Source organism: Antechinus flavipes, chromosome 1 (genome assembly GCF_016432865.1).
Source record: "Antechinus flavipes isolate AdamAnt ecotype Samford, QLD, Australia chromosome 1, AdamAnt_v2, whole genome shotgun sequence".
Lineage (NCBI taxonomy): Eukaryota > Metazoa > Chordata > Mammalia > Dasyuromorphia > Dasyuridae > Antechinus > Antechinus flavipes.
The window spans coordinates 165,571,455-165,590,553 of record NC_067398.1 but is presented as its reverse complement, the minus strand read 5'-3'; the positions used below and the strand labels follow the sequence as shown (position 1 = coordinate 165,590,553).

At 31.9% G+C, this 19,099-nt stretch overlaps 1 protein-coding gene across 1 annotated transcript in view; it reads right to left on the bottom strand.

Annotated features, from left to right (window-relative positions):
• The window catches only part of FAM151B (family with sequence similarity 151 member B), a 54,973-nt gene that overhangs the window by 26,000 nt on the left and 9,874 nt on the right, over window positions 1-19,099 (bottom strand). The window contains exon 3 of the mRNA XM_051992778.1: window positions 12,251-12,416. Within this exon, the coding sequence (XP_051848738.1) occupies window positions 12,251-12,416 (166 nt within the window). The remainder of the gene's footprint in view (window positions 1-12,250; window positions 12,417-19,099) is intronic.

Genomic DNA, 19,099 nt, shown 5'->3' with positions numbered 1-19,099 from the left:
TAAAAACAAAAGATATCAATAACATATATAAGTATAAATATATAAAGCATGTGTGCATATATATATGTGTATGTGTATGTATTTATAAATAAACTCAGCTCTTCATATCTTCTTCATGAAGGATTCTCAAATTACTGGAGTACACAATGACTTATGCTTTCTGTGAAGTCATAACAATGATTGTCTATTCCAGGTCTAACAAAGACACAACCTTTAAATTGCATAAGCTTGACTACAATTTAACCTTTGTTACATGGTCCTTTTTCTTTTGTTTAGCTTATTAAATAATCTGATATACAAATCTTTGTGGAAAAGAACTAAAATTTAAATAAGTTAACTCTATGAACAACAACAAAAGGCCATTTAAATTTGAGATTATTGCTAATTACTTTGGTTACTTTGTAACATCAATCATATTCTTGTTCTACAATATTATTTAACCCTTTCAATCACATTTCTTCCCCCCCCCCCAAATAGGATATAAGCATCTTCAGAACAAAAACACTGGCATACATAGAATATGTCTTAGGTAATGAGTATTTATATTGATGATTCATACTACCTTGGGCTACTGTTTTTTCAGCAAATACCAACATTTCTTGTTATCTTGAAATTCTGCTTCCTCATTTTTGCCAACATCTAGAAAGACCTTGTCAAAAACTGCCTCCCCCACCCCCCGCCTTTCTTAGTATAGCTAACAAGGGGTTTGATGAATAGAAGCATGAATGGAATCACTGGAACATCTCTGCTCTGGAAAATACATAACATATAAACCATCATGCTCAAGAGAAAAAGAAATAAACATAAAATTCAAAGCTGCTACAAATCTAATAAACTGATAATTTCCCCCTACAGTTCTAGAAATGCCACCAAGTAGTTATGGCAATGAACAAGCCCACACATCAACTACTCTTATAGGGAGAGTCTCTCAATCTTGGGAATGATGTAAAAGGCATGTACCAGTTTGAATATGTGGAAATTCATGCTTAGGTCTTCCATGTGCTCATCTGGTGCATAATTCTCCCAGTCCATTAAGAGTAACTGCATTTATCTCTCTTAGACAGGAAAATAACACTTACCTGACTAGGATCAGGGAATCAAAATCTCAGAATTGGAAGAGACACAGAGATTGACTAGTAGAAACTATACATGGTCAAGGATTCATTCTACAATACATTTCTATTGATCATCAGACAAGGACAAGAATCAACATGCACAAAAATACTTCTAGCAGCCCTTTTCATGGAGGTAATATACCAGAAATTGAGAGGATGTCCATCAACTGAGGAATGGCTGAACAAACTATGGTAATATGCAATGAGAAATGATGAACAGGCAGATTTCAGAAAGAACTGGAAAGACTTGTATAAACTGATGTAAAGTGAAATGAGCAGAACTAGGAAAACAGTGTACACAGTATCAGCAACATTATATGACAACTCATAAATGATTCAGTTTTTCTCAACAACACAATGATCTAAGTACAAAGTGCTAAACATGTCATCTAAATTTTTATACAAATCATAGATGAAAGTTCAATAGTGCATAGTCAAATACTGAGCTCTAGAGCATTCCATTAGGGACTTCGCTTTAAACTGAGACAATTTATCATGACTATCCCTAATAAATTGTTGCTTAGTTTTTGTTTCAACACCTCAAATGAAGAGGCAACCAATACTGTTCCAAGAATCCTAGTCTACTTTTGAAGTACTCTAGTTCTTTCATTATACCTAAATCTAACTGTAGGTAGTTTATTTCTATTTCTTCTCATTTCACCCAAGCAGAATAAATCTAATCACATGACAGTCTTTCAGATCTTTAAGAATAGTCACCATCTCCACCCTGAGTTTTTGTTTCTCCAACCTAAGTGTTCCAATTTCATTTTCTGATTTTTCCAGAATAGGTAGGTAAACCTTATTTCTTTTTCTTTTCTTTTTTTTTTTAAGATAGTTTAACAAACATCAACAAAGATGAACATTTTCCTATACAAACACTAGAAAAAGAGGAATGCATATGAAAACATGAATCTCCACTACATATAATGGGGCTTATATTTCAAATTTAACAAAGTAGTTACCCCACTGCCTTACTTGTTTAGGTTCCTTTCTGAACATCTTTCTGCTTTTCATGTGTCTTTAAAAGATTCACTGATGTATTTTCTCCTCTCTTTTTTTTAGTATCATAAAAGTACTTCTCACTACTTCACAAAAAAAAAAAAAAAAAAACCTCTCTTGTAAGAATATGATTAATTGAAAAGTCTTATTGAAAGTCTTAGAACAGAATACTGATGAACCAGTGGAGAGTAGCAAGCACACTACAGAGCCCAAAGGGCATCCTCATTTCAAGATAAATCTGAATTTACAATTCAGAAAGCACTAGACTATTCAACTACCAAACCTCCTTAAAAGATTATTTGAACTCCAGAATGAATCACTCAAATAGATCTTCTTTGGTCTTTTGGGTCCAAAATGGTAATATTGCCCATAGGGATACTTATCTAGTTGGAAAAATCACAAACCTAACATTTCCAGACTGATGATAAAATCACAAGAATGGAGTTGAAGAAACAGTTTTAACTGGGTCAGAAATCTTAGCAAAGTGGCTAAAAAATATATTTGACAGGCTAAGAGCTCTAAAGAGCTGCCATCTCATCTAACATGTTACATATATTACTATCATTCTATTCTATCACTTGGTTTTTTGGGTATTTTCCAGTTGGAACTGCTCCAACAAGATAGAGAGGGTATAATCTTACTGCCCTAAAGGGGAGACATGAAGTTAACCACACTCAGGTTTTGGGGATGAAGTTGTAGTTAAAGGAGTAAACAAGATTTTATGTAATGTCTAGTTAGAATAACAAAATAGGCACAACCAAAAATCTTAAAATATAGTTGACAGAAAACACTGAGGTGAGGGCAAATGCAGAGGTAGCTTGCTATAGAAAGCAAAAGGGAATGAACTGAGAGATTCAGTTACCAACAGGGAAAATCTAGGAATCATCACTAGTGTAATTCAAGATAGGGATTGAGTCATGGAGGAGTCAGATACTTAATAGCCAAAGGAATTTATGGCTCTACTTGTTGGAATATTTACAAACTATTAAGTCATTAGAGTTGATAGAGACAATAATTATCTAATTTAGCATGGTTCAGTATCACTGATCTGATCTTACAAGGAGAAATGTTGGGCCAGAACCTGAAACAAGATACTAAGTAGAACTAATTGATACAATGCTTGTGTTCACACCAGTACTCATTGGAGTTCACACGTTTAGGAGATTTCAGGGTTTAGTATGAGATATCCGAATTCACACCTCCCTTGAAGCTCTTAGGGCCAAAGAGCACTATGGGAGAAAACCCATAATCCCACTCTCTGATATATAAAAAGAAAGCAGAGGCCCAGTTAAGGGAGTTCAGCTGAATTAGATTGGAGACATTCTGAGGGAGCTCTTGGAACCAAGCAGAGAAATAGAACTCTAAGAAAAAGCAACCGGGCTATATTGGAAGGAGAAAATAAACATTTGCATTTTACCAGCTGGCTGCATTTTGGGTGATTATTTATGCTTAACTGAAACTAAGGCTGCCTCCAGAAGCCCCCCAAAAAACCTGCTCCCAGAGAACAATTATATTCTAGAGAAGAGAACACTACATCTACTCTCCTGAGCCTAATTCCTGTTACACACCATACCAATATGCTTAAAACTTAATTTCCCTAATGTTCTAGTTAGAATTGGCTGATGAAAGTTTCCCACAAACTTGCTACTGCAGAATGATTTATGATTTTGCTTGTATTATCTTCAAGGCTTCCATGCCAAGTCATATAGCAGTTTTATCAGACTTTCTTTAGAGAACTCCATTTTTTCTGCTTCTCATTTTCCTTGACTTTAAGGCTTGATCAGCAACACCGTGACAAGTTCTTTGTATGAAAACTCAGTGTCAGTGAACTCCAAATCCCAGAGCTCTAGATTTTCAACCATATAATTATCACATCCTACTGCTCATTAGGGTTACTATCCTCCATGCTACTCTGTGAGACTGGGGGGGGGGGGGAGGGGCGAGGAGGGGGTTAAGGGAAACTTCATGGGGTTCTTCTCCCAGAATGAACATATTTCCATCTGAATCAACTGTACTGTGCTGTGTTTACCTATATCAACAAATCATTTTGCTATATACTAGTGATAGTTCATTTGAACTCCACTCCCATTTATATGATGCTTAGTTAGAAGGCAAAACAAAGAAGAATTGGCAATATAGCACATTCTTATATTTCTGTTCTAAAGCACCAGGGATAACATATTTGGGTCTTCTATGGTGCCCCTCAAGCCTGCTAAAAAGTACATGAATAGAATGATGAAATGGGAAGAGTATTTACTCTGAAGTCCAGGGATTTGGATTTGAATCATGCTTGTCATTTACTACCTAGGTGACCTTGGGTATATTTAGTATCTGCCATTTACCTGTGCCATTTACTATATGTATAACTTGTAAATTTCTCTGGACCTCAGTTTCCTCATCTGTAAAATAAAAGAGTTAGACTAGCTAGCCTCTGAAATCCCTTCTAGTCCTAAATCTATTATCCTATAAATGTAAATGACAAGTCTTTTTTATTTAAAAAAAAAATGGAACTTCATAGACTGAAGTCAAAACAACAGCTGACCAAATCACTGCCAGAACCTCAGCTTTTATTAATTTATTCAACAAATGTATATATGTTTATGCCACAGACCAATCTATTCAATACTCATATTAAATGCCAATTAGATGCAAGGCACTGTACTAGCAAAAAGAAACCAAAAAAGGAAATGGGAAACAGTACTGGCCCTCAAAAAATTTATATTCTATAAATGAAGGAAAAGAAAAGAAGGAAAGTTATTTTCTTATTTGTAGTAATATTTTCTCTTTTTATATTTTTTCTTTTCTCATTTGTATTCTAGAAAGGAGACAAGTAAGCAATAAAGAAAAAAGAATTCAGAAAAAGTACATGGGATTTCTAGAAAGAAATGATCCAGTCAAGAGTAAAAGAGAGATCATGCTATTAAAAAAAAAAAAAAGTATATTGCATTGTGCAGGGCTAGCAAACTTGTTTCAACTGCTGATGCTATGACAACAGTCAATTCCTTGAGTTTTTATAGCAATGCTTCAGGCTCAGTGAGTTCTTCAAAATTAAAAAGAACACTAAAAATTAAGGAGGTACCAAGCAACTGAAGACAGCTTAACAAATTATAGTACATGAATGCAATAGAAGAGTGGTCAGACATACTGGTTGTGTAACCTTGAGTTACTTAACTTACTCTCTCAACATTTAAGTAAATCTCTAAAAATATAATTTGCCAAGAAAGTGCCTTCACTGGTAGAGGAAGTTTTTTCTCATTAAGGAGGTTGCTAATATCGAGTAAATCACAAGCCTAGTGTCCATCACAAGATATATGTGAGAGGTAATGTACAATAAGAAATAATTAAAGAGATTCATTTCAGAAGAAGCTGAAATGACTAATACAGACTGAAATAATACAGAATGATCAATGTGATGACCAATTGTAATCCCAACAGATTAATAATGAGACATGCTACTCACCTCCTGATGAGAGGTACAGAATATCACACACACACACACACACACACACACACACACACACACACACATTCATACATGAAGAATGCACAGATTTATTTTTGCTTAACTATGATATTTGATATAGAGGTTTTGTTTTTCTTTCTTTCAATATGGTCAGACAAAATTGAACCTGGACTAAAGCTGGGTAATAATGAAAAATAAAGTTTTAAAAAAAGAGTCATTGAAGCATTTTAAAATGCACAAAAGAAAATGTCAGTAGGAAACAATAAAGATATCTTAGGAAATAACATGTTGAATACATATTATATATAGATATATTTATATCTATTTTAATATTATATTATTTATATTATATTATATGTTATATATAAATAAATATTATATATTTATACACATAATATATATGTATAACACACACATATATACACATATATATAATTATAAATATTTTAAAAGGAAAAGCAAGCCGAATGTGATATAAACTCACAACATCAGATACCATACTCATTTTCTATGTTTGTGGAAATGCTTTTCTTGTTTGGTATTTGTTAAATTCAGAATTTTAAGAATACACAAAACTTAAATTTATTACTGCACCCAAATTCGTGTATTTTTGGGTGACTTTTTAAAATCTTTTTTTTAAAGTAAGTTTATTTTTCTTTATTCTAAATCTAAACATCCCCAAAATGAGTATTTCCATCCATATGAGAAAACATAAGATTCTATATGAAACTAGAAATTTCTATTTCATACCACCTGCCTTTTTTTTTAAGCTTACAATATATTCCACATATTATTTTTGAAACTATCCTGTTCAGCTTTGGTACTAACATGATGAATATATATTATATCTAAAAAATAAAGCTATTTTTAATGGAGATTCATGGTTTCATATACAATATGATTCAGTCATTTAAACCTCTGTTTGTCTAAGTTTCCTCAACTGTGAAATGAAGATCATAATAGCACCAGAATTGCTATGAGGATCAAATGAGATAATGAGATAAAAGAGATTCCAAAATGAGATAAAGCTCTTAGCACAGTGCTTGGCACAGAATAAGTGATTATGTATATGTATGTACACATGTACATAACTATGTGTATATATGTATATATATATATATACACACACATATATATACACACATATATGTATATATATATACGCGTGTGCATACACATGTATATATGTATGTATATATTATTATCATTATTATTATTACTAGTAGCTGTACTTTGATGACGGGAACAACTTGGAATATACAAGTATTTCTTCTGGATGATAGGCAGTTGCTGTTTAGCATTATTTTGAATAATAATGTGATACAATTAATTCTTTCTGGGGGAAAAAATCCTATAGATAAATGAAATGTAACTAGTTTTCAAAAATTAAAAGTATCTTTAATATGTTCTCAATAATAACTGGATTTAGAATTGGAGGATTTGGATTCCAATCACAGGTCTGTTTTATTTTTAACTCCTTCATATGACTTTGGACAGACAAATCCTTTCTGGGCTTCCATTTATTCATTTATAAAATTAAGGTGCTGGATTAGATGCCTATAAAGTCTCTTTCAACTCTAACTTTTCATTCTACTATGTTATAAATAATCTCCTTTCTCTTCTATGATTATTACACATAATAAAAATTTTCTAATCAGAACAATGTCTACACTATCCATTCTTTTGATCTATTCATTTGTATTGTTATATTACATGAGCTGATCAAATTAATTTTCCATCAAAATTAGTAAATAGTAATGATAAATAACAAAGGATAAGCAGTTTTAAACACTACCTTTCTAAAGCAAATTGCAACTAAAATGATCCTTTAAAAATAATTTTGATTTTGTTTTAAAAATTATATTCTGATAATATTTATCCTATCTCGTTACTTGATATAAAATCTGTTATCACAAAAATTGCTGGCTGGTTGAACTACTCTACTATACAGTGATTTTTAGAGACTAAAAAAATTAAGTTTCCTTTTTTAACTCCTTTGCCTTGAGACTCATTATCAGCAGGTGGTGGCAGAGAATCATTTCTGTATGTTTCTACACTTTATCAGCTAACACCAAAAAAATAATAATAATAAATATATCAAGAAGGTAATAAACCTGCTGAATTGATAATGCCAAAACAAACCAGGATTCCTTTACATACACAGTTCTTCATTAAAACAACTTGTTGGGAAACAATTTAGTAATACAAATATTATCCAACAAGGTTTGGCTCAAAAAGTATATAAACATTCTCTCCTTATTTTATATCATTTCCCTGCTTTGCTCATTCAAAACAACTCTGATAATATCTACACTTAAATTCTCTATTCTTTTATACTCACTTAGTTGTTTCTAAAGCAGTAGCCAGGATGCTATTTTTTGGGAAGCCATTAAGACAAAAGAACCTATGTACATAGAATTTAGAGCTGAAAGATCATTTAGTCCCTCTCCTCCACATTTTAAAAGAAGGGAAATGTAGTCCAAAGTCACAAAAGTTCTAAGTATCAAAGTAAGAATTCGAATCTACTATTTACTACAAATCCATTTTTGTTATATAAAGATTTGGTATAATGGAGAGAGAACTGGATTTGGAGATAGAAAGACTTGCATTAAACTATTTTGACGTTTACTAGATGGAAAACCCTAAACAAGTCATTTTGCCTGTCTACATCTTAGTCTATTTATATCTATGAAATGGGAATAATCATAATGTAGAACCTAATCTTACAGGCTGTAAGTCTCACTTGATATAATATATATAAGGCTCCTTGGAAGCATGCCAGAACTCAAAACAGCTCCTGACCCTGATTTTTATACATCTGTCATTCATACAACATGTTTTATTTTGTTTTGTTTTGTTTTGTTTTTAATGTTCTGAGAGACTATTTCATTGAACTCAAACACCTGCTTTTGAACATTAAACTGCCAAGTTAAATATCTCAAATGCTTGTTAAGTAATATATGTCAAATGTTGTATAAAATTTTGCATCCTTCTAAAATTTCAGTTATTACTCTATTACTCTATAATACCATCCTAGAATAGGCAGGTGTTTTTTTAAAACCCTGAGTTTCATCTCCAAATACCAAACTCATAAGACATTCCACTATCAATAAGCAAAGAAGTTTCTCTTTATTTGTCTGTCTTTCTCACTATCTCCTCTCCACTCCCACACTAGGAGGCAGGAGGTTAAAGCTAGAAGTCTATCTCAAACATTTAACAAACAAGTTGTATGATCCAAGAGACATTCCCTTTACATCTCAGAATCTCAAATTATCATCTATAAAATGGAGATAATAAATATACCCTCTACTTGACAAGTTATTGTCAAAAAAGTGGTGGTGATTATATACATATAAATATTAAATTTTTGCTTTATTATTTTTATATCTTTAGCTTTATTTTATTGTTGGCAAATTTAAAATTCCTATAATTTTTTAATGATTCCTAATTTAAAATTTCTATAATTTTTTTTAATGATTCCTAGGTTAAAAAGCTGAAGAATTAGCGTTCAAATTTAACAGACCTAAAAATAGCTCCTTACTGCAACAAATTAATGTTATATGGACAAATGAAAAAAACTTGGTATGGTGCATAATGAATAGAGCCAGCCTTGAAATTGCAAGAATGACCATTATTTCTGTCATCAGAGTACATAGCACCACCACTGTATATATACCACAATTTGTTCAGCAATTCCTCAATCCATCAATTTTATTTTTAGTTTTTTATCATCACAAATAATGCTGTTATGAACATTTTTGTATGGATAGGACTTTTTTGTTATTGTCAGTATCTTCTGGGGCCTTAGTGCTAATAAAGAGATATCTGGGTCAAAATTACCCAGTTTTTTATTGCTTAAAAACATCCATTTAACTTAATGAAGATTTAATATAAAACCTTTGTCTAAAAACCAAATTTGATCATATATGAAAATATTTCAAGCTATTTCAAATCATGATTCCTTTGTCCAGAGGTACTACACAGCATTTATCATTCAAGATTCATGATGCCATGATTAGTTATTGAATTGATAAACATTATGAAATGTTTTATGAGATAAACACATAGTGTTTAACTCATAAATGCATCATCTATTCCAAATCTTGGATATCAGGTTCTCTCAGTAAATACATTTGTCTGGAAAAATAGTGAAATAATATATCATTAATGTATCATCTGTTCCAAATCTTGGATATCAGGTCTTTAGTAAATACGCTTTTTGGGAGATGGAAAAATAGTGAAATATTATTATTAATTATTATTCTAACAAATTTCCCATGAAAACTCATCTGTCTTGGTCATTTCTTTATAATAACTATGTTATGTTCTGTCAATGGTAGGGGGCAGAGTAGAGGTGTGTCAAAGTGAATCACTACCTATGTGGATTTATATGATCGTTAGTTTACTATTTACATAGCTAATTATTGAGGATCAATTTTTTTTTAATGTGAGACAAACATTTTTATCATAGGAAATGGTGCAAAGTGTTTGAATTATGTTTTCTTGGACTTATTTCAATAAACATAATAGAAAGAAAATAAAAAAAAAATCTTTGTCCAATGACCAGTGAACTGGAGGAACCCACAGACATTTTCACTATGGATAAAACTGAAATGCAGTTTCTTAGAAGAATAGTATGCCCTTTCTTTGGAAAAGCAAAGTGCACAGAGGTAACAAGAAAATCCTTTGTTTCAACTTCAGTACTCTTCAATGGACTATATTCCTTTGACCAATTTTTTTTTGGTGGCGCTCTGCTAGAGTCATAAAATAGTAATGACATACATCATTGGGGAAGTGATAGGAGGAAGCAAGAGCAGTCATTTTCATTCCTATTGCTACTCTTTCTTGTAGTTTTTGTGCCACTCCGGTAGGTATAAAAATTAATTTTGATTCCTGGAAGGAGCATTTGTAGAGAATGACATGACTTTCCAGGATGATAAAATGTTATACTAATATTTTTACTTTTGGAGTAAATATCATGACCCTGAACAGTTACATTAAAGTTATATAAATATACTATAGAAAAAGAGCAAATAATTTGAAATCAGAAGATCTTAGTTAAAGTGCTGTCGATTCCTAGCCATTTGATTTAGAGTAAATATTACAACTTCTCTAGCCTAAGTTTTCTCATCTGTAAAACTGTCATCGCCACATGAATATTATACTATTAAGTCAAGACATTCAGTTGAGCTCCTTTTTAAGTAATGGTAATCAGTTAGTTGTATTGTCATTAAATTAAATATATTAATCCTTTTACCACAAATAGCAGCATGAAATTGTTTCCTGCTCCATTTGCCAGCAAATTTCATTCTAGAAGTAAAGAATTCTAATCATGTCTTACAAACCCATAAACAATAGTCTTAGCTTCTTGCCCATTCATGAGTCACTTTGTCATAAATATCCATTCTGACTACAAATGTCAACTCTTGTATTTTCAGATTAAATAAAATAGCAAAGTAACCTTTCAATATTTGGTAATACTTTTTTCCATTATTAATTATTAAACTCTTTTTTAGTTTAATATGGGTTGGCTCTCTATCTTGCCTACTCAGTCAAACCTGTGCATACCTGTGCATATATTCAGGATTTATTCTCAAGTGGCCTTACATAGAATACTTCTTGATCAACTAAAAAAAAAAAAAAAAACACCTAAGGTTTTCCCAAAGTTAGGAAATAAAATAACTATCAAACTGATTTCCTGCCAAGATATCAATACATAGGAGAAAACTGGTCAAAAATCAAGAAAAAATAAAAATTAGAGCAACTCTAAGATTCTATCTCTTATCCATCATATTGGAAGAGTGGATAAAAAAGGAAAATTACAAATATTAGAAGGACTGAGAGAAACAAGCATATTAATCTGCTTGTGGTAGAGGCATAAATTGGTCTAGCTCTTCTGGAAAGCTATTCGTAACTATGTCCCAAAAATTATTAAATCGCATATACCCTTGGACCTAGTAATATCACTTCTAAGGTCTAAGCCCCAAAGAGATCAAAGAATAAGAAAAAATACTTATAGGCAGTTTTTTCTATCAATTGGAGAACAGCTGAACAAATAATGATAATAAATGTAATGGAATACTATTATGTTGTAAGACATGATGAAAAGAATGATTTCAGAGAAACCCAGGAAGATGGTTTGATTCATGTAGAGTGAAGTGAGAAGAATTAGGGGAACAATTTATAAAAACCACAACCTTTTAAAGCAACTTTGAAAGCCCTGAAAACTCTGATCAATAGTGATTCCAGAGGACTGATAATGATGGATGCTACCTATATCCTAAAAAATACTTTTTTTTTTTTTGGACATGGCCAATGACAATGACAATGAATTTGTTTTATATGACTATACAAAATTTTTTTCTCTCTTTTTCCAATGGAGATAGGGGAGTGTTAAACTGAAAAATTAATTTAAAATTAAATTGTACATATTTAACATGTATAGGACTGCTTGCCATCTGGGGGAGGGGGTAGAGGGAGGGAGGGGAAAAGTCAGAACAGAAGTGAGTGCAAGGAATAATGTTGTAAAAAATTACCCTGACATGGACTCTGTCAATAAAAAGCTATAATTATTTTTTTTAATTAAATTGTTAAATTAAAAAAGTTCGGTTCAATTCAAAGTGAATTCCTGGTCTATTAGGAATATAAGATGTTTGTAACATTTCCAACATACCTTTTAAAGTCAAGTTTGATGCCTTTGTTGGTTTTCAAAACTTCATTTAGCCATTCCTGAAGAGTATTATCACTGCTTATTTCAGGAGGATGAGCCATTATGGGTTGTCTGTGTTCTGATTCATCACAAGAAAGAAGAATATCTGCCTCAATCATGTGAGCACTACCTATTTAAACAAACACAAAGACACATTTTATAAATGCTAAGTAAGTTGGAATCTCAAAGAATTCTATATTCAAAATCCTTTTTTCTGACATATGAAATATGTTTATTTTTATTTTCCAACAGCAAATTAACAAACCCACAATTGTTGACAACATTGGCAGCTAGGTGGTATACTGGATACTGCACTGAGCCTCAAGTCAAAAAAACTCAAGTTTAAATGTAGCCTCATATACTTCCTAGTTGTGTGACTTTGGGCAATTAACAACCCTGTTTGTTTCCTCAACTGTAAAATGGGAATGATAACAGTAACATCTATTTCCCAGAGCTGTGAGGGTAAAATGAAGTAATATTCCTTTTTTTTTTTTTTAACAATTCTTCTATATTTATTTCCGCAATTATCATGCTACACAAGAAAAATCAGGTCAAAAAGGAAAAAAAAATGAGAAAGAAAACAAAAAGCAAGCAAACAACAAAAAAGGTGAAAATAATATATTGTGTACCACATTCAGTCCCCTTAGTTCTCTTTCTGGATGCAGATGGCTCTTTCCATCACAAAATCTATTGGAATTTGGCTCAATCATCTCATTGCAGAAAACAGTTATGTTTGTCAGAATTTATTTTCACATAATCTTGCTGTTGCTATGTTCAATGTTCTCTTGGTTCTATTCACTTTACTTTGCATCAATTCATATAAATCTCTCCTTTCTGAAATCAGCCTGATCATTTCTTATAGAACAATAATATTCCATAACATTCATATACATAACTTATGCAGCCACTCTCCAACTGATGGGCATCCACTTAGTTTCTAGTTCCTTGCCACTACAAAAAGGGCTGTCACAGTTATTTTTGCACATGTGGGTCCTTTTCCCTTTTTTTATCATCTTTTTTTAAAGTATAGCTTTTTATTGACAAAACAAATGCATGGGTAATTATTTCAACATTGACCCTTGCAAAATCTTCTGTTCCAAATTTTCCCCTCCTTCCCTCCGTATTTAAACAGTTATCTTGATGCACAAGAAAAATCAGATCTAGAAAGAAAAAAAAAAAAAAACCTGAGAAGGAAAACAAAAAATGCAAGCAAACAGTAACAGAAAGAATGAAAATGCTATATTGTGGTCCCATAGCCTTCTCTCTGGGTGTAGATGGCTCTCTTCATCATTGAACAATTGGAACTGGTTTGAATCAACTCATTGTTGAAGAGAGCAACATCCATCAGAATTGCTCATGATATAGTCTTGTTGTTGCCATGTATAATGATCTGCTCATTTCACTTAGCATCAGTTCATATAAGTCTCTCCAAATCTCTCTAAAATCATCCTGCTGGTCATTTTTTACAGAACAATAATATTCTATAACATTCATATACCATAATGTATTCAGCCATTCTCCAATTCATGGGCATTCACTCAGTTTCCAGTTTCTTGCCACTACAAAAAGGGCTGCGACGAACATTTTTGCACATGTGAGTCCCTTTCCCTCTTTTATGATCTCTTTAGCATATAATCCCAGTAGAAACACTGCTGGATCAACAGGTATGCACAGTTTGCTAACTTTTTGAGCAAACTACCAAATTGCTCTCCAGAATGAATAATTGAATAAAGTCACAGTTCCACCAACAATGCATCAGTGTCAAAGTTTTCCCACATTCCCTCCAACATTCATCATTATCTTTTCCTGTCATCTTAGCCAATCTGAGAGATGTATAGTGGTATCTCAGAGTTGTCTTAATTTGCATTTCTCTGATCAACAGTGATTTGGAGCATCTATTCATATGACTAGAAATAGTTTCAATTTCTTTGTCTGAAAATTGTCTGTTCATTTCCTTTAACTGTCTATCATTTGGAGAATGGCTTGATTTCTTATAAATTTGAGTCAATTCTTTATATATTTTGGAAATGAGATCTTTATCAGAACCTTTGAATTTAAAAATGTTTTCCCAGTTTATTGCTTCCCTTCTAATCTTGTCTGCATTAGTTTTGTTTGTACAAAAACTTTTTAATTTAATATAATCAAAATTATCTATTTTGTGATCAATAATGATCTCTAGTTTTTCTTTGGTCGCAAATTCCTTCCTCCTCCACAGGTCTGAGAGGTAAAATATCCTATGTTCTTCTAATTTATTTATAATATCATTCTTTATACCTAGATCATGAACCCATTTTGACCTTATCTTGGTGTATTGGTATTAAATGTGGGTCAATGCCTAATTTCTGCCATACTAGTTTCCAATCTTCCCAGCAGTTTTTGTCAAATAATAAATTCTTATCCCAAAAGCTGGGGTCATTGGGTTTGTCAAATATTAGAAAGCTATAGTTATTGACTATTTTGTCTTGTGAACCTAACCTATTCCACTGATTAACTTCTCTATTTCTTAGCCAGTAACAAATAGTTTTGATGACCGTTGCTTTATAAGATTGTTTTAGATCTGGTACAGCTAGGCCACCTTTATTTGATTTTTTTTTTCATTAGTTCCCTTGAAATTCTTGACCTTTTGTTCTTTCAGATGAATTTCGTTGTTATTTTTCCTAGTAGTTTCCTACTAGACCAATTACTAGGTCAGTAAAATAGTTTCTTGGGAGTTTGATTGGTATAGCACTAAATAAATGGATTAGTTTAGGCAGTATTGTCATCTTTAGTATATTCACTTGACCTATCCAAGAGCATTTGATATTTTTCCAATTGTTTAGATCTGACTTTATTTGTGTGGAAAGTGTTTTGTCATTTTGCTCAGATAGTTCCTGACTTTCCCTTGGCAGATAGATTTCCAAACATTTTATACTATTGATGGGTTATTTTAAATGGATTTTCTCTTTGTATCTCTTGCTGTTGTTTTGTTAGTGATATATAAAAGTGCTGATGATTTATGTGGATTTATTTTGTATCCTACAACTTTGCTAAAGTTGTAGGTTATTTCTAATAGCTTTTTAGCTGATTCTCTAGGGTTCTCTATGTATATCATCATATCATCTGCAAAGAGTGATAATTTGGTTTCCATATTACCTATTGGTTCTCTAACTATACCATCATATCATCTGCAAAGAGTGATAATTTGGTTTACACATTACCTACTCTAATTCCTATAATCTCTTTCTCAACTTTTATTGCCGAAGTTAACATTTCTAATACAATAATGAATAGTAATGGTGACAGTGGGCAACCTTGTTTCACCCCTGATCTTACTGGGAATGGTTCCAGTTTATTCCCATTACATATGAAGCTTACTGATGGTTTTAAATAGATGCTACTGACTATTTTAAGAAAAAGTCCATTTAGTCCTATACTCTCTAGTATTTTTAATAGGCATGAGTGTTGGATTTTATCAAATGCTTTTTCTGCATCTATTGAGATAATCATATGGTTTTTTGTTAATTTGGTTATTGATAGTCAATTATGTTAATAGTTTTTGTAATAGTGAACCAGCACTGCATTCCTTGTATAAATCTTACTTGGTCATGGTGTATTATTCTGGGGATGATTTTCTGAAATCTCTTTGCTAATATTTTATTTAAGATTTTTGCATCAATACTCATTAGGAAGATTGGTATTCTTTTCTTTCTCTGTTTTGGTCCTATCTGGTTTAGGTATTAGTGCCTTGTCTGTGTCATAAAAGGAATTTAGTAGGAGTCCTTCATTTCTTATTTTTTCAAATAGTTTACATAGTATTGGAGTTCGTTGTTCTTTAAATATTGGTAGAATTCACATGTAAATCCATCTAGTGTTGGGGATTTTTTCTTAGGGAGTTGATTAATAGCTTGTTTTATTTCTTTTTCTGAAATGGCTATTTAAGCAATTTACTTCCTCCTCTGTTGATCTGGGTAATTTATATTTTTGTAGGTATTCTTCCATTTCACTTAGATTATCAAATTTATTGGCATAAAGTTGGACAAAGTTAACACCTAATTATTGCTCCAATTTCCTCTTCATTGGTGGAAAGTTCTCCCTTTTCATTTTTAAGACTAACAATTTTATTTTCCTCTTTCCTTTTTCTTATTAAATTTACTTAAGGTTTATCTATTTTGTTGGTTTTTTCATAAAACCAACTCTTAGTTTTATTTATTAATTCAATAGTTTTTTTTTGTTTTGTTTCAATTTTATTAATCTCTCCTTTTATTTCTAGAATTTCAAGTTTGGTAATTGATTGGGAATTTTTAATTTGCTCTTTATCTTTTTTAGTTGTAAGCCCACTTCATTGATCTTTTCTTTCTCTATTTTATGCAAGTAAGCATCCAGAAATATAAAATTTCCCCTTATTACTGCTTTGGCTGCATCCCACAAATTTTGGTATGTTGTCTCATTATTGTCATTCACTTGGATGTAATTATTAATTGTGTCTATGATTTGCTGTTTCATCCATTCGTTCTTTAGGATGAGACTGTTTAGTTTCCAATTACTTTTTGGTCTATTTTTCCCTGGCTTTTTATTGAATGTAATTTTATTGCATCGTGATCTGAAAAAAAAATGCATTTATTATTTCTGCCTTTCTGTATTTGATTTTGAGGTCTTTATGTCCTAATATATGGTCAATTTTTGTATAAGTTTCATGAAATGCCAAGAAGAAAGGGTACTCCTGCCCTCCATTCAACTTTCTCCAAAGATCTATCCTGTTTAATTTTTCTAGTATTCTATTTACCTCTTTAACTTGTTTTTTATTTATTTTGTGGTTTGATTTTATCTAGTTCTAAGAGAGCAAGGTTGAGATCTCCCCCTATTATAGTTTTGCTATCTATTTCTTCTTGCAGCTCTCAACTTCTCCTTTAGGAATTTCCATCCTATACCACTTGGTACACATGTATTTGGTATTGATATTGCTTCATTATCTATGGTATCCTTTAGCAAAATATAGTTTCCTTCCTTCTCTCTTAATTAGATAAAATTTTGCTTTTGCTTGATCTGAGATCAGTATGGTTACTCCTGCTTTTTTTACTTCACCTGAAGCATAATAGATTCTGCTCCAGCTTTTTACCTTTACTCTGTATGTATCACTCTGCTTTAAATGTGTTTCTTGTAAACAACATATTGTAGGATTCTGGCTTTTAATCCAGTCTATCTGCTTCCACTGTATGGGAGAGTTCACCCCATTCACATTTACTGTTAAAACTACTAATTCTGTATTTCCTGCCATCTTATTATCCCCAGATTATAATTTTCTCTTTCCTTTTCCTCTTTCCCTCCTCCCCAGGGTTTAGCTTATGAGCACCACTTGCATCCAGCAGCCCTCCCCCTTTAGAGTCCTTTCCCCTTTCTTATACCTTTCCCCTACTATTTCTGTATTTTCTTCTATTTAGCCTACCCCTTCCCTTTTCACCTTTTCTCTCCCACTTTTTAATAAGGTGAGAGAAGTTTCTCTGTAAACCAAATATGTCTAATACTTTTTCTTTGAGCCAAATCTGATGAAAGTAAGATTCACACAATGTTCATCCCCACTCCCTTCCTTCCCTTAAATATAATAGGTTTCCTTTGCCTCTTCATGAGATGTAATTTCCCTCATTTTGCTTCTACTTTCCTCTTTTTCTGGTACAATCTCCTTTCCATTTCTAGTTCCTTTTTAAAATTATAACAGTAAAATCAAATTATATATGCACTCTCTATGTATACCCATAACAGAAATACAGTTTTCAAGAGTTCTTTTTACCATTTTTATGCTTCTCTTGTGTCCTATATTTGGAGGTCAAGTTTTTTGTTTAGTTCTGGTCTTTCTGTCAGAAATAAATGGAATTCACCTGTTTCATTGAATGCCTATCTTCTTTCCTGGAATAAAATAGTGGGGTAGTTTATTTTTGGCTGCATTCCAAGTTCTTTTGCCTTTCAGAATATCAGATTCTAGGCCCTTCAATCTTTTAAAGTGGAAGGTGCTAGATCTTGACTAATCCTTATTCTTGCTCCTCAGTATATAAATTGTTTTTTTTCTAGCTACTTGTAATATTTTTTCCTTGATCTGATAGTTCTTAAATTTAGTCACAATATTCATTAGAGTTTTAGTTTGGGGGTCTTTGAGGAGGTGTTCAGTGAATTCTTTCAATGGCTATTTTACCTTCTGATTCTATGTCATCAGGGAAGTTCTCTTTGATAATTTCCTGAAAAATAGTATGTAGGTTTTTTTTTTCATCATGGTTTTCAGGTAGTTCAATAATCCTTAGATTGTCTCTCCTACATCTATTTTCCAGGTCAGTTGTTTTCTCTAGTAGGTATTTTACATTTTTTCATTTTTCTGGTCTTGCTTGACTGATTCTTAATGTCTCATCACGTCATTCATTTCCATTTGTTCAATTCTGATTTTTAGTGAATTACTTTGTTCATTTACTTTTTTTGTTATTGTTCATTTACTTTTTTTTACTTCTTTTTGTATTTGTCCAATTGAGTTTTTAAATGAGTTGCTTTATTCCATGGAATTTTTTCCCATTTCACAAATTCTGTTTTTTAAAGAGTTATTTTCCTTTTCCATTTCACAAATTCTGTTTTTCATGGACTTTTTTTCTTTTTCCATTTTGTCAAATCTATCTTTGATTGAGTTACATTGCCTTTTCCAAACCCTCTTGCAAAATTTTCCTTTTCTTTCCTCATTTTTCTTCTGGCTTTCTTTTAAGATTCTTTTTAATTTCTTCTAGGAGAGCTTTGTGTGATGGAGGTCAGGTTATACCAACTTTTGGAGCTTCATCTGGAGACAATCTGCTTTTAGTCTCC